A 12,627-nucleotide genomic window follows, 5' to 3' on the forward strand; every position below is an offset into this window, starting at 1 on the left:
AGAAAACAAGGAGTGCTGTACTGAGCTAATATGCATTTATTTGTGTTGGAAACATATAATTTAGTAGACATTCATTCATATTCCACTAGAATGATTATATGCAGTATGTATCAGGGCAATGATATGTTTCAGAGCAATCATATGCAATATGTATGAGAACTCACCATAATATATTAAACACCACACTGACATTATTACTCTACTAGTCATTATTTTCAAAACTGATGTGAAGAAAAACTAATATAAACCTAATACTAAAATTGTTTATATTTAATATTCACCAAGCTACTTATTTCATATGTACTTGTAATCCTGGAAGTATGTAAAAGGCATAAAACTTTACAGTACATTCAGGCTGATGAATCCCAGTGAAATGAGAGCACAAGAAAATTCAGTCTGGCCATTTTCCCTTCCTAGGATCTTTGTCAACTGGTCAATGCTGATGCTCCATACTGGCTTGTAGGCATGACAGAAATGACTCGAACTTTTGGTTTGGAACTTCTTGAGTCAGTCCTCAATGATTTTCCACAAGTATTTTTACAAGTAAGCTCATTTTGTTTGCTTTTAATTTCAGAAAAGTGAATGGCGGGGAATTTTTGATTGAAGTTTTAGGAATAGGATACCTTCTAATTATAAAGTTTGCTTGGATTGCTGGAAAAGTATTAATCCTACTTTAGCCTTTCTCATTGTGATCTTTAACACATCACTTCAATTGCCTTTCAGTTAACTTCTGTAAATAGTAAATGTGTATAGTAACGTTTTAATATGTCACACAATACATAATACTTTTTTATCTTTCAGCATCAAGAATTCAGTTTTCTCCTTAAAGAAAGAGTTTGTCCTCTTGTAATAAAGCTCTTTTCACCAAATATCAAATTTCGACAAGGTTCCGGCACTTCATCTTCACCAGCACCAGTGGAGAAACCTTATTTTCCTATCTGCATGCGCCTTTTGAGAGTAGTTTCTGTTTTGATCAAGCAGTTTTATAGTTTGCTGGTAAGAGTGCAGTTTTACTATGAATTTTTGCATATGAATCTACCCAGTCTTTATCTTTAGAGATCCTGCTAATAGAGGTGTTTTCAGAAGTCAAGCAGATGAAGACCAAAGAAGGGGCCTTGTTTTTTATGGTATCCCAGCTGTCATCCTCAGAGGAGTTCAGTGGGTACCATACTTACTAGCATCTTCACAGCCCTCTTTTACAGGCCTGATGCACACGGGTATGCTAAAGCAGCAGCCAATGCACACATAATTCCCATTGAAACAAAACATTAATATTCTTCCTCTGCTTGTTAAACAAGGAGGTGACAACTCAGGAAGTGGTAATCTCAGTCTGTATTCCCAGAGGCCTGCAGAAGAACAGAGGGCCACTGGATTGGCAATTCTATGAACGAGTGAAATTATGATGCTTTCTCTTGTCTAGGATTGTTAGGTATACCTTGGCAGCCAGCAGTGGAGATACAGGGGAAACTTAGCAGCAGCTGGCAAGGCCTGGCCTGGCATCTCAGTTGCAGTGCCAGCAACATGGCAACATTGCTTCTGGAAGTATTGTTATTGCGATCCAGAGACCCTCTGGTATTTAGGCAAGAAAATATAGTAAATACAGCTTCTCTCAGAGTTTTTGCCCAAATGCAAGACCACTGCCGCATCTCCCATGATGTGGTGGTATCACTTCCCACACAACGAGCTCCGTTGCTGAGATGGCAGCCTAGGCTTCTCCCGCTAGAATGGGGCCCTTAGGAAGGGCCTGGCAGCCCTACTATTGTCTCTCCCTTTTGTTACTCAGAAATTCAAGAGAAATCATTCTAGGGCTATGTTTTAATATTAATATTAGTTAGAACTTGTTTCAAAATTGTGCAAACATTAACTGTTGGTGAAATTGCTTTAGTGGTATGAAAATCATTGGATATTGTATTAAATAGCTTCACAGAAATAAAGGCATTAGAAGAAGGGATGCATCTTCAGAATTCCAGCTAATAAAGCTTTTTGTTTGTATAGGTAACTGAATGTGAGATCTTTCTGTCACTGCTTGTGAAATTTCTGGATGCAGACAAACCTCAATGGCTAAGAGCCGTTGCAGTAGAATCAATACACAGACTTTGTGTGCAACCTCAGTTGCTAAGGTAGTGTTTATGCAATATTTCATATGCCAAAAGAAGTAAAAGATGCTATAAAATATTTGGTAAAATAAAATGTATAGGCTTCCTTTTTAATTTGCATATATAAAGTACTATGTAGCACTGATTTTAATATCCTTACGTTTACTCTACTGTTGAGTGTAAAACTGGTGCTATAAAATGTGAAGGCTTTGTATGCCTAGTACATAATATTCTCCATCAGTGTAAAGAAGTCTTAGTAAGTAATGTGGGGCTACAAAAGTTGTTGATTAATTGACTTAAGGATTTTCAGAGCAAAAAAAAGAATTTATTTTGCTGTGTTTAACTTTTCACCAGGTCTTTCTGTCAATCTTATGATATGAAGCCGCACTCTACCAAGGTATTCCGTGATATTGTGAATGCTTTAGGGTCATTTATTCAATCCCTATTTCTTGTACCAAACACAGGAAATGTGTCTACTACAATAAACCAAACAGGTATGCATGTATTTGCTCTTTTCAACTCACTTGCTAATAGATTCTTCTTAGAAACCATTCCTGTTTTATTAATAGATTTGAATAAATTTTAAGGCAAGGAGTTCCTGCTAGTATAAACCAGCAATGGATCATAGAGACATGGACTGGTGAAGAGGGAGGGGTGGCTGTCTTCTAGGTTTGCCCCCAACCAGGCTGCCTTGTGCAGCATCAGCTTAGTTTTATTGGAAGGAGAGGGGAAGTGGCCATGGTCTATCAGCTCTTTTTGGCCCTCACAACATGCTTTATTAGCTGGAGCTCCAATTTTGAGTGCATGTACCTGATACTGGATCAGAGTAGGGATTCTGTTGGTGTATCACCCAACCACTGCCCAGCATGACTAAGATGACAGAGGCAGTTTTGAACTTGGTGTTGAGGATCACAAGCTTTGTTTCCTTGGGGACTGAAATATGTCATGGTGAGGCTGTGCAAACAGGAGCACTTCAGGACTTTATGGCTGCCATGACAATCATAGGACTGTCCTAGAACATTGTGGTATCTATTCATAAAGTAGGTGATACACTTGATTTTCTTTTTCCTAAGATAAGGTAGATGGATTTTTTCATGCTTTCCTTGTCATGTCCATGATATTTAGACTCATGGCCACTCTGAACCTCCACAAGGCTGAAGAGACAATTAGGATGGTCTGCCCCAGGAGATTGATAAATCCCGAAGGGTTCTTGATGTCTCTTCAAGATGAAGTGAATAAACTGGACAAGGTGCTTCAAAATGTGCTACCTGTCTTGACCCTTGCCACTCCTGGCTAATTGTAATATGTTAGTCTGGGACCTTACTAGGAGAACTTCCCCAGCACAGATATTCTTGATAATAAGCAAGTTTCTCTTCAGATTGTATAAATCTTGAGAACTCTAATATGACTAGAGGTCCCAGACTCAAACTTTATTCAATTTGCTATGCAGTTGTAGAATGTTTAAAGACCTTGTGAAAATCCACCATGTGTTGTGGTGACAGCTGCTGCCAAAACAGCATTTTTAAAAATCTGCAATCAGATCTTCAGTGGTTCTTTAAAAGGCTTGCTGGGCTCCTCCCACTTTCTAAAAGCATTTGGCAGGCACCAGGAAAGACATCACAATGCCTATCGATGCCATGTTTGAGTTAATCTCCAGGTACAATGTAATATTTTAAAAAGATAGTTAAAAGAAAATGAGAAACATTTTTGAAGGAGAAAGCACATGCTAACAAAATGGGATAAGGTCCAAACCTTCATATGTTGAATGGTGCTGAACATCAATGCAGCTCAGGGCATCTGAAGCTTGAATGAGTTATAGAAATAGTTCCATCAAGCCTCCTTCAAAGAAAGAGGGAGGGAGAAAGCCTCGTCTGATGTATCATCCTCAACAGACCAAGTGTCTTCGAAGCACTCTCTAACCTTTGGCTTCATTTTAATTTAAATATTCCAGGTCAAATGTTCCAGAATTCTTGCAGTCTCTGATTTTGTTGACAAGTATCCTCTTTAAGACTATGAAAGAAGTGTTAAGACAGTCAGTCATAATGACTCAGGCACAGGAAGTTAACAGTTTCAAAAGTAGCAAAACATTTAAACTCTGAAAGTTGATTAGGCTTACAGCTGTATCAGGCATAGGAAAATAACTTCTGCATTTCAATAAACCATGTTTTTTCTGCCAGGAGTGGAGAGGGGGAAAAGGCCTTCTGACAAAATGGATCCATTTGACTATAGTAGCCCTGAGTACATTTTCCTGGGAAAAGCTCATTTAATAAAATTGGACATACATCTAAGTAGATGTGCTTAGGCGTTCTCTCTCTCCGCTTCTAAAGAGACAAACATTCAAATGAGCTCATTTGGGCCCAGTCTCTCAGCCCATATTATGTTGTAGAAGAGCACATTCTGATTCAAGACAAGAAAATCTTGGCCAGCATTAGTCTCAGTGGATTATGTCTTTACTACTATCAAAGCCCATTTTAAAAATGAGCTTTGAAAGGGGCGGCAGGCAGGAGGGTGTGAGAGGGTGGCGGCGGCTCCCTTTGGCCTGCAAAGTGGGCTAAAGGGAGTGGAAAGCCCCCCCCCACTGGCGGCGACAAGGCTTTGCGGCCCGCAGGAAGGCTCCAAATTCCCCACCCCTGGCTCCCTCCCAACAGGAGCGTACCTGTGAGCCGCCAAGCCCTGTCACTGCCTCTCTCCTCCTGGGCGACAATGGAGACTGCAGCCACAAGCAGGCAAGGAGGGAGGGTGGGAGCAGGAGGGGGAGGGCCAATCAGGATGGACCTGGACGGACAGGGCCCTAGATAGTCTCCTCCCAGGAGGCTGTTTCCCAAATATATAAGGGAGCAAAATAGTGTTAAGGATGCAACTTTTATGTTGTTTTCCTTATTTGCCTACTTTTTCTCTTAGAAAAAGGCTTTTCCCTTAAACAAACCTGAAAAAGAGTTGTGAAAGATTGCCGCATGAAGAAATTATTTTCTTGCTATACTAGCACCAATCTTTAAAAAATGATGTTTCCAAAATGTCATGCTCTGCACAGACAGCATCATGGGGCTGTTGGTGGTTTTGGTTGCTTATGGGGATATTAAATTCCTGAACTCTCGGTGTCCTTGCTGTGTGTGGAATGTTAACACCACTTCTATTGAGCAAGCAGCTAATGATATGGATTTGCGAGCATGGGGCAAACAGATGGGAAGAAATGGTTTCCTTGGCCTTCCTTATGTGTGGGATTTTACTATGTAAAGTGTAAGGTATCTTCTGCAAATACAATAAAAATGAATAGTCAGGCTAATGTTGTTTTTTAATTTACTGAACAGGAAGCAGTGTGCCTGGGGGTACAGCCTCAGCACAGACAAATCCAGGAATGCTAGGAATGGGTGGAGGTGTGACTGTGTTGCCTGCTTTTGAGTACAGAGGTACCTGGATACCAATCCTCAGCATATCAGCACAGGGCAGTGCAAAAGCTACTTAGTAAGTAAAATGACTATTTTTAATGTACACTCTTTAGAAATTTCACTCTTACCAATTATAAACAGGAGTATGGGTGGGGTAGTCTTGACAGTTCTCCTTCCTGGCAGTATGTACCCTGTTACCCTACTCCAAGGGCAAGAAAAATTTGTAGAACAGATAATTATAGTCACCATTATTTTTCACATCTCTTACAAAGGAAATACCCGAAGTGATTGACGTAACAAAACAGAGACAAACTCAAAAATCTATTAAAATTTTCCCATAGTGCCAACATGTGCACGAACTGTTAACACTAAAGTAATAAAATATAATGCAACTATAACTATTGTTATGGATACCTTGGTCTGATTGTGTTTGCTGGAATAATTCTGGGGCTGCTACTTTGGAAGCTGCCTGGGAGAACAGGAAGCAATCACTGTCAGAGCGAACAGTTTGACTCTTTATGTGTCTGGTTGTTGGCAGAAGATATTATATCTTTCCTTTTAGAGCTGGTTCTTTTCCAGCCTGCTAATCGTCCTGTTCAAGTATTAGAATCAGTTATAATGCATAGGTGTAGCTAAGTTTTCTTTAGCTGTGTCCTTAGGACCTAAACTTGATCAACTTTATTTTGAAGCAAGATCAACTCAGAGTATTGGCAAATAAAGGGAAAATACATGCAAAAAACAATGCATTTTAAACTTAATGCCTTCCTCAAACACCTAGGCAAAATTAATGGCACTCAATCAGCGTGTATCCTGCACGCTCATAAGTAAAATTTCACAACTTTCTAAGTTATCTCCTCAGAAAAGTCAGCAAGGAAGAGAAAGACATAAAGCTGTTCGGGTCTTCCTGGTATACTTTAGAGAATTAGACCAATATACTGATGTTGGATGTCACAGAATGAACAGTGTAGCAGAACGTGTTCAATAGACACTACTTTCCCTGCATGTCATGGCGAAAGCCATTGAGGGAGTGGGATGTGATGGTATCTGCCTTCCAGAAGGGCTAAAGGTAGAGTATTAAAGCATGCCAGGGTAAAAATTCTTTGTTAGATTTCAAAGGATTTCAAATAATCTGCTGGTTTGAAAATGTGTGGCATTTTGGGGCATGATCCTACAACTGCTGTTTAATTGTAAATAGGTGACCTATGCTGGCATATTATAGTATTTATAATAGAGATTCTGAATAAAAAACAGGACTTGTGTATTTGTCTTGATGATACAGTGGCTAAATGATTAAGTGTACGCTCATTTTACAGTTAGGGTTTTTGTATCAGGGAAGCACTTGGAAGTTAGACAGCTATCATTTTCTAGTCATTGAAGCATAGAACAGTGACAATGTTTTATTGGACTTAAGGTGAAATCTCCATTATTTGCACTCCATCCCTTTGAGGAATAATAAGGTATACGTTGCAACTTAAGTACCATTTTAGCTAAGTTGAGTAGCTTGTTGAAGTTTGTATTATAATGACATTTCAGTTCCCTGTTTAGGATTAATTTATATTATGGTATTTTGTAGTACCATTAATAAATCAATCAATTGCCTTTCGATACATTAGGTACCAAGAATAATTTCTGGTTTTAGACTTAGATTATCTATTTTTGTTGTTTTTCATTGTTGTAGTCTGGAAATGTTAGACAAAGTGGAGCCGCCTACCATTCCTGAAGGGTACGCCATGTCGGTGGCATTTCATTGTTTACTAGATCTTGTTCGTGGCATCACCAATATGATTGAAGAAGAATTTGGGCAAGTTGAAACCGATAGTGAGATAACAACACCTGATGCACAGTCTTCACCTACACAGTCTTCAGATCTTCAAGATTTGCATTCAGCATCTGACCAAACTGACAAAGAAATAGGTATATGATGTTGCTTGGAGAACAGAAAAAAGATGTCATGATTTTTTTTTTTGCAAAAATTATTTTTGAGGTAATTTTTAGCATTGTTCTGCAATGCAACCCAGAGCGCTCTTATGAGATTAGCTAGGAAGTTTTACTCACTTGCACTTTAGATGCCCAGTTCATCACTGTTGTACTGCTCTCATATTTTTGTTCTGTCTTTCTCCAAGAAGTTCAGAGCAGTGCAAACCCCTCTACACAGTTTTATCCCAGAACACACTGAGGCATACTGGTCCAAGGTCACCCCATGTCTCAGGATAGGGGGTGGGGAGCAGGATATTAGTCCAGTGCTTTTGTGGATGACTTCCCCAACAGCATTACACCAGGGTCTAATAGCACAATTAATTCAGTGTAGTCATAGGAGCTCTAAACTTCTGTTTTTAAAACACTATGGCTTATGGTAATGTTTTTCAAACAGAGGTTTATGAAGGTACAGGGGATTCTTGCATCCTTTGAATGGACAGAGGACATGCCCTGCTCACATCTATCCACCTACCATGAGAAAGCATTCCTCTCAACTTTCTAGGATTAAGGGCATAAACAGCCTCAGAGGAAGACAGAGGAATCAACTTCCCCCTCTTTTGAAGGTTAGGAAGTTGTAGAACTGCCACCACTTACAGACTTGCAGCAACTAGCTCACCTCTGAGGCCAGAAAAATGCATTAATTACAACGATACAGTTGTTCAGTCTGAGGTACTTTCATTGACTGAGCTGTATGCAATCCTATTACAGCTGCTGTAGTTATATCAGGTATGAAACTGAACCAAAAGCTCTTACTGGGTATGTGTAAATGTTGGACATACTGGAATGGATTCAACCATATGCTAAGGAGCCTTCCTTAGCTTTAATTGCAATGAGCTTTAAACTGGATGTTGTGAATAGTGTTTTGGCTTCTTTCTTTTTTCTTTTTTTTCCTTTTCTTTCTTTTTTTTTTGTTTTTGCTGAATTTGAGTTTTTAGGGTTTAGTAACCTATGAACAAACAGAAAGGAGAATAGATTTTTTTATTTTAATTTTTTTAATGTCTATGAAATGCAATTTCTAAGTGTTATTTACTAGCATTATAACTTTGTTTCTCCAAGTTAGCAGAGCTGTTTGGGAAGAAATGGTAAATGCCTGTTGGTGTGGCCTTCTTGCTGCTCTCTCTTTACTTCTGGATGCAAGGTATCCATTTATTTTATTTTTTTTTTGCTTCATGTTTTAGAGACACTGTTCTCATTGTTGGCAGAAACATAGTTGGAATATATAAAAGCTAGAATATATTTCAGAGGAAGTCATACATGACAGAGCATAGATATATAAACTATTGGCTACTACTCAGGAATAATTTTGCTAGTAACTAAAAAGTCTCATGGAAGCTTTTCCCTATATAGATAGATAATTATTTTTTATATATTTAATGAGAGATAACTATGTTTAGAGCCTCTTGTGCGCAGGGTGGTAAGGCAGTGGACATACTGTCTGAAGCTCTGACCTTGAGGCTGGGAGTTTGATCCCAGCAGCCGGCTCAAGGTTGACTCAGCCTTCCATTCTTCCGGGGTCGGTAAAATGAGTACCCAGCTTGCTGGGGGGTAAACGGTAATGACTGGGGAAGGCACTGGCAAACCACCCTGTATTGAGTCTGCCAAGAAAACGCTAGAGGGCGTCACTCCAAAGGTCAGACATGACCCAGTGCTTGCACAGGGGATACCTTTACCTTAACTATGTTTAAACCATAAGTATTTTATAAAGAATATATAATTACATTAGCAGGACTACAATGAATGGCAGGATAGCTTTTGCTGTTGCTTTAGTTGTATTTTTATGAAAAACATTGTTACATACGTATAACAATTGCATACTGCACTTCAACACATCTAATTTATTTAAACCTGTTTGTGTGATAATAGAATAGGATAATTGTGGGGTTTGGGGTGCACTATAAATCTGCTGCACAGCTATTTAAATCCTCCCACTGGTGGAAGGGGAACCAGAGTAAGCTGCAAGATGTATTATAACTTTGTAGTGTTTTTATTGGTGTATTTTATATGCTGTTTGCTGCCCCGAGTTCTGTTTGGGGTAAGAGAGTAGGATATAAATTTGATAAATAAAGTTAAATATTTTGGAAAATACTAATAAATGTCTGTTATACATCTTTGAAAGCTGTGTTTAAAGTGTGTTGTAAAACAAGTTTTGTGTTTTTTAAAAATGTGGTTCATTACATTTGCTTAATATAGAGAGTTCATGACTTTACACTAATCCTTGGTATTATTTCAGCACTGATGAAGCTGCCACAGAAAATATTCTGAAAGCAGAACTGACCATGGCTGCGCTGTGTGGAAAACTGGGCCTTGTAACTTCAAGAGATGCCTTTATTACTGCCATTTGCAAAGGCTCCCTGCCTCCCCACTATGCCCTCACTGTCCTTAATACTACCACCACTGCTCTTTCCAGTAAATGTAAGAAACATGTTATTTTTACTCTTCTAAATACAAATATGCCCATTATCAATAAACAGTCATAAGGAAGTGACTCAGAGGGAACACAGTGCTCCAAGTGAGGCCGAATCAGAGCAGAGTAAAGCGGTACCATCACCTCCCGTGATCTGGACACCATACTCCATTTGATACAGCCAAAATCCCATTTGCTTTTTTAGCCACCGAGTTACACTGTTGACTCATCTTCAATGTGCAGTCTACTAAGACTCCTAGATCCTTTTCGCACATACTACTGCCAAGACAAGTCTCCACCATCCTACGTTTTCCTACCTAAATGCGGAACTTTACATTTGTCCCTACTGAATTTCATTTTTTTCAGTTTAGACCAGTTCTCGAACCTATCAAGATCAACCTTTATTTTGATTCTGTCTTCTGTTGTATTTGCTTACCCCTCCCAGTTTAATATTATCTGCAAGATCCTGTGGTTCTTTATCTCCAGAAAGGACAGATAAGATGCTGGTTTCTGAATATATGTGTTTTCCTGGGAAACCATGAACTTGGGTGATCTTGACAGGTCTAGTTGGCACTCAGTGTCATTAATCCTTTCTTTAATGACTTGCCTTGTGTGGTCATTGCCCAGCTCCAGTATAGCTCATGTAGAGAATCCAAGGCTTAAGATTCTTCCTTCTGCATGCTGCTGCCATCTAGATTTAAAGTTATTTTTAACTGGCTTCAAAGCCCATTCCTAAGAATGGAATTAGCCATTAGCCACGATTAGCCATTTACCACATTCTTGAATCCTGCTTTGAGGGTTGTAAGGATGGCGTAGACAGGGAAGTCCAATTATGGACACCTGCAAGCTGGAGCAGGCCTGCCAATGTTCCCATTAACCCTTGGGGGAAAATCAGGGTGCTTTGCCTCAACTCGCCCATTCATTTTCTTTTTACCCTGTATTTCTTCTCAGCAGGGATTCACATTGTTGTCCTTTCTACCATTTTATGCTCACAACAACCCTGTGAGGTTCGTGATTCACTAGGGAAAGCAATCCATGTAGATACAAGGAGTGATATCTAGCAACTCCTCTTTTAAAACAGGCAGGTAGCTGATCCCACTCTCCATATGACTCATGATTACTTTCTTTAATGTATGGAAAGCAATTCTTAGCAATAAGGATCCTTTCTGTATCTTGGCAAAAAGGAGAGGAATTTAATCTGCCGTATTCACTGGTTCATTTTCTTTAAGTGAACCACAGCCTTTCTTGATAAGAGAAAAAATGGATAGGTCTCAGCGAAACACTATGGTTTCCCATTAAAATAGTTTAGAATATGTGGTAATTTTGCTGAACAGCTGCTCTATATGTGTTTGAAGTTGCTTACTGTTTGTCCAAGTTCCGTGATGTAGCCCAGAAGGCAGGTTGTGATGAAATGCTGCCACTAGGGATAGATAAGGAACACATTTCTTACCTACCCTCCAACCAAACAGTATAATAGTTTTCCTATAGAGTTGACTTCTAAGCTTCAAAAGTACTCTGTATAATTTTGAAAATTCTTACTTGTTCTCTGAGCCAATTACTACAGCAGTAAAATGGTGCCATCTACAAACAAGATGGATGCTTCCCTGTCTATGGAGGCCCAGGTCACAGGAGTAGCGCGCACGGTTTTCTTTCATCTGTTCCGGGCAAAGCTACTAGCGACCTATATGTCCTCAGACTGCTTGGCCACCGTCATCTTTGCAATGGTCACCTCCAGATTAGACTTCTGTAACTCGCTCTACGCAAGCCTACCCTTGTCCTTGACCTAGAAATTGCATCTGGTGCTAAATGCAGATGCTAGGTTCCTCACAGGAACATCTTGGAGGGTCCACACCCAGCCTGTGCTGAGGCAGCCTCATTGGCTACCAGTTGTAGCCTGGATCAAATTTAAGGTTTTTGTATCCACAGTCTGGACCCCTCATATCTGTGGGACCACCTATCTCCTTATGTCCCCCACATGGCTTTGTTTTCTGCGGGTATGAATCTGTTGGAGGTTTCCAGCCCAAGGGAGGTTTGCCTGGCCTCGACCAGGGGCAGGGCCTTTTCAGTCCTGGCCCCCATTTGTTGGAATGAGCTCCCGAGAGAGCTGCAGGCCCTGTTGGAACTTTCTCAGTTCTGCAGTGCCTGCAAAACAGAGCTCTCCTACCAGGTTTTTGATTGTGGTCAAGGCATGGACGATCTGGCAACTCTCAGAATATCAGGTTCCTCCTGAGATGATCCCCCTGAGGTACTGGTATTAGTAGTCTGTTGAGCCTGGGAAGGGGGAGAGAGTTGTTGCCATCATGGGGTAGATTTAACTGGGGTTTTAATTACTGTAATTGGGGTTTTAATTACTGTCTTATGGGGTTTTATGGTGGGGAAATTTATTGTAAACCGCCACGAGTCATTTGGGAGTGGCAGTCTAGAAATCAAAAAATAAATAAATAAAATTGAACACATGAAGCTGACTTATACTGAATCAGACCATCAATCAATCAGGGCCAGTATTGTCTATTCAGAATGACACCATCTTTCCAGAGTCTCAGGTGGAGGGCTTTCACATAATCTACTATCTGATCATTTTAACTAGACATAACTTAGAGATGCCAGGAACTGAGCCTGGGACCTCCTGTATGCCAAGCAGATACTCTCTGCCCATGAGCCACAATCCTACCCATTCTTCTTGGTGGCTGAGGGAAAAGAGAGAAAAGATCTGATTGGAAGCAAATGGACAAATATGGTGGAATATTGCAAGATAGAGAAATTT

The 12,627-nt window shown here is 39.9% G+C and overlaps 1 protein-coding gene across 4 annotated transcripts in view; it reads left to right on the forward strand.

Annotated features, from left to right (window-relative positions):
- MON2 (MON2 regulator of endosome-to-Golgi trafficking) overlaps positions 1-12,627 on the forward strand; it is a 78,965-nt gene that overhangs the window by 27,868 nt on the left and 38,470 nt on the right. For all 4 annotated transcript variants that reach the window (XR_013231192.1, XM_077338662.1, XM_077338663.1 and 1 more), the window contains 8 exons: positions 418-543; positions 802-996; positions 1,996-2,120; positions 2,451-2,590; positions 5,405-5,558; positions 7,161-7,396; positions 8,516-8,597; positions 9,690-9,871. Coding sequence is in view for 3 of the 4 variants with exons in the window: in XM_077338662.1 (XP_077194777.1) it covers positions 418-543; positions 802-996; positions 1,996-2,120; positions 2,451-2,590; positions 5,405-5,558; positions 7,161-7,396; positions 8,516-8,597; positions 9,690-9,871 (1,240 nt within the window). In the remaining variant the exon portion in view is untranslated. The remainder of the gene's footprint in view (positions 1-417; positions 544-801; positions 997-1,995; positions 2,121-2,450; positions 2,591-5,404; positions 5,559-7,160; positions 7,397-8,515; positions 8,598-9,689; positions 9,872-12,627) is intronic.

This window comes from Paroedura picta, chromosome 5 (assembly GCF_049243985.1).
Source record: "Paroedura picta isolate Pp20150507F chromosome 5, Ppicta_v3.0, whole genome shotgun sequence".
Lineage (NCBI taxonomy): Eukaryota > Metazoa > Chordata > Lepidosauria > Squamata > Gekkonidae > Paroedura > Paroedura picta.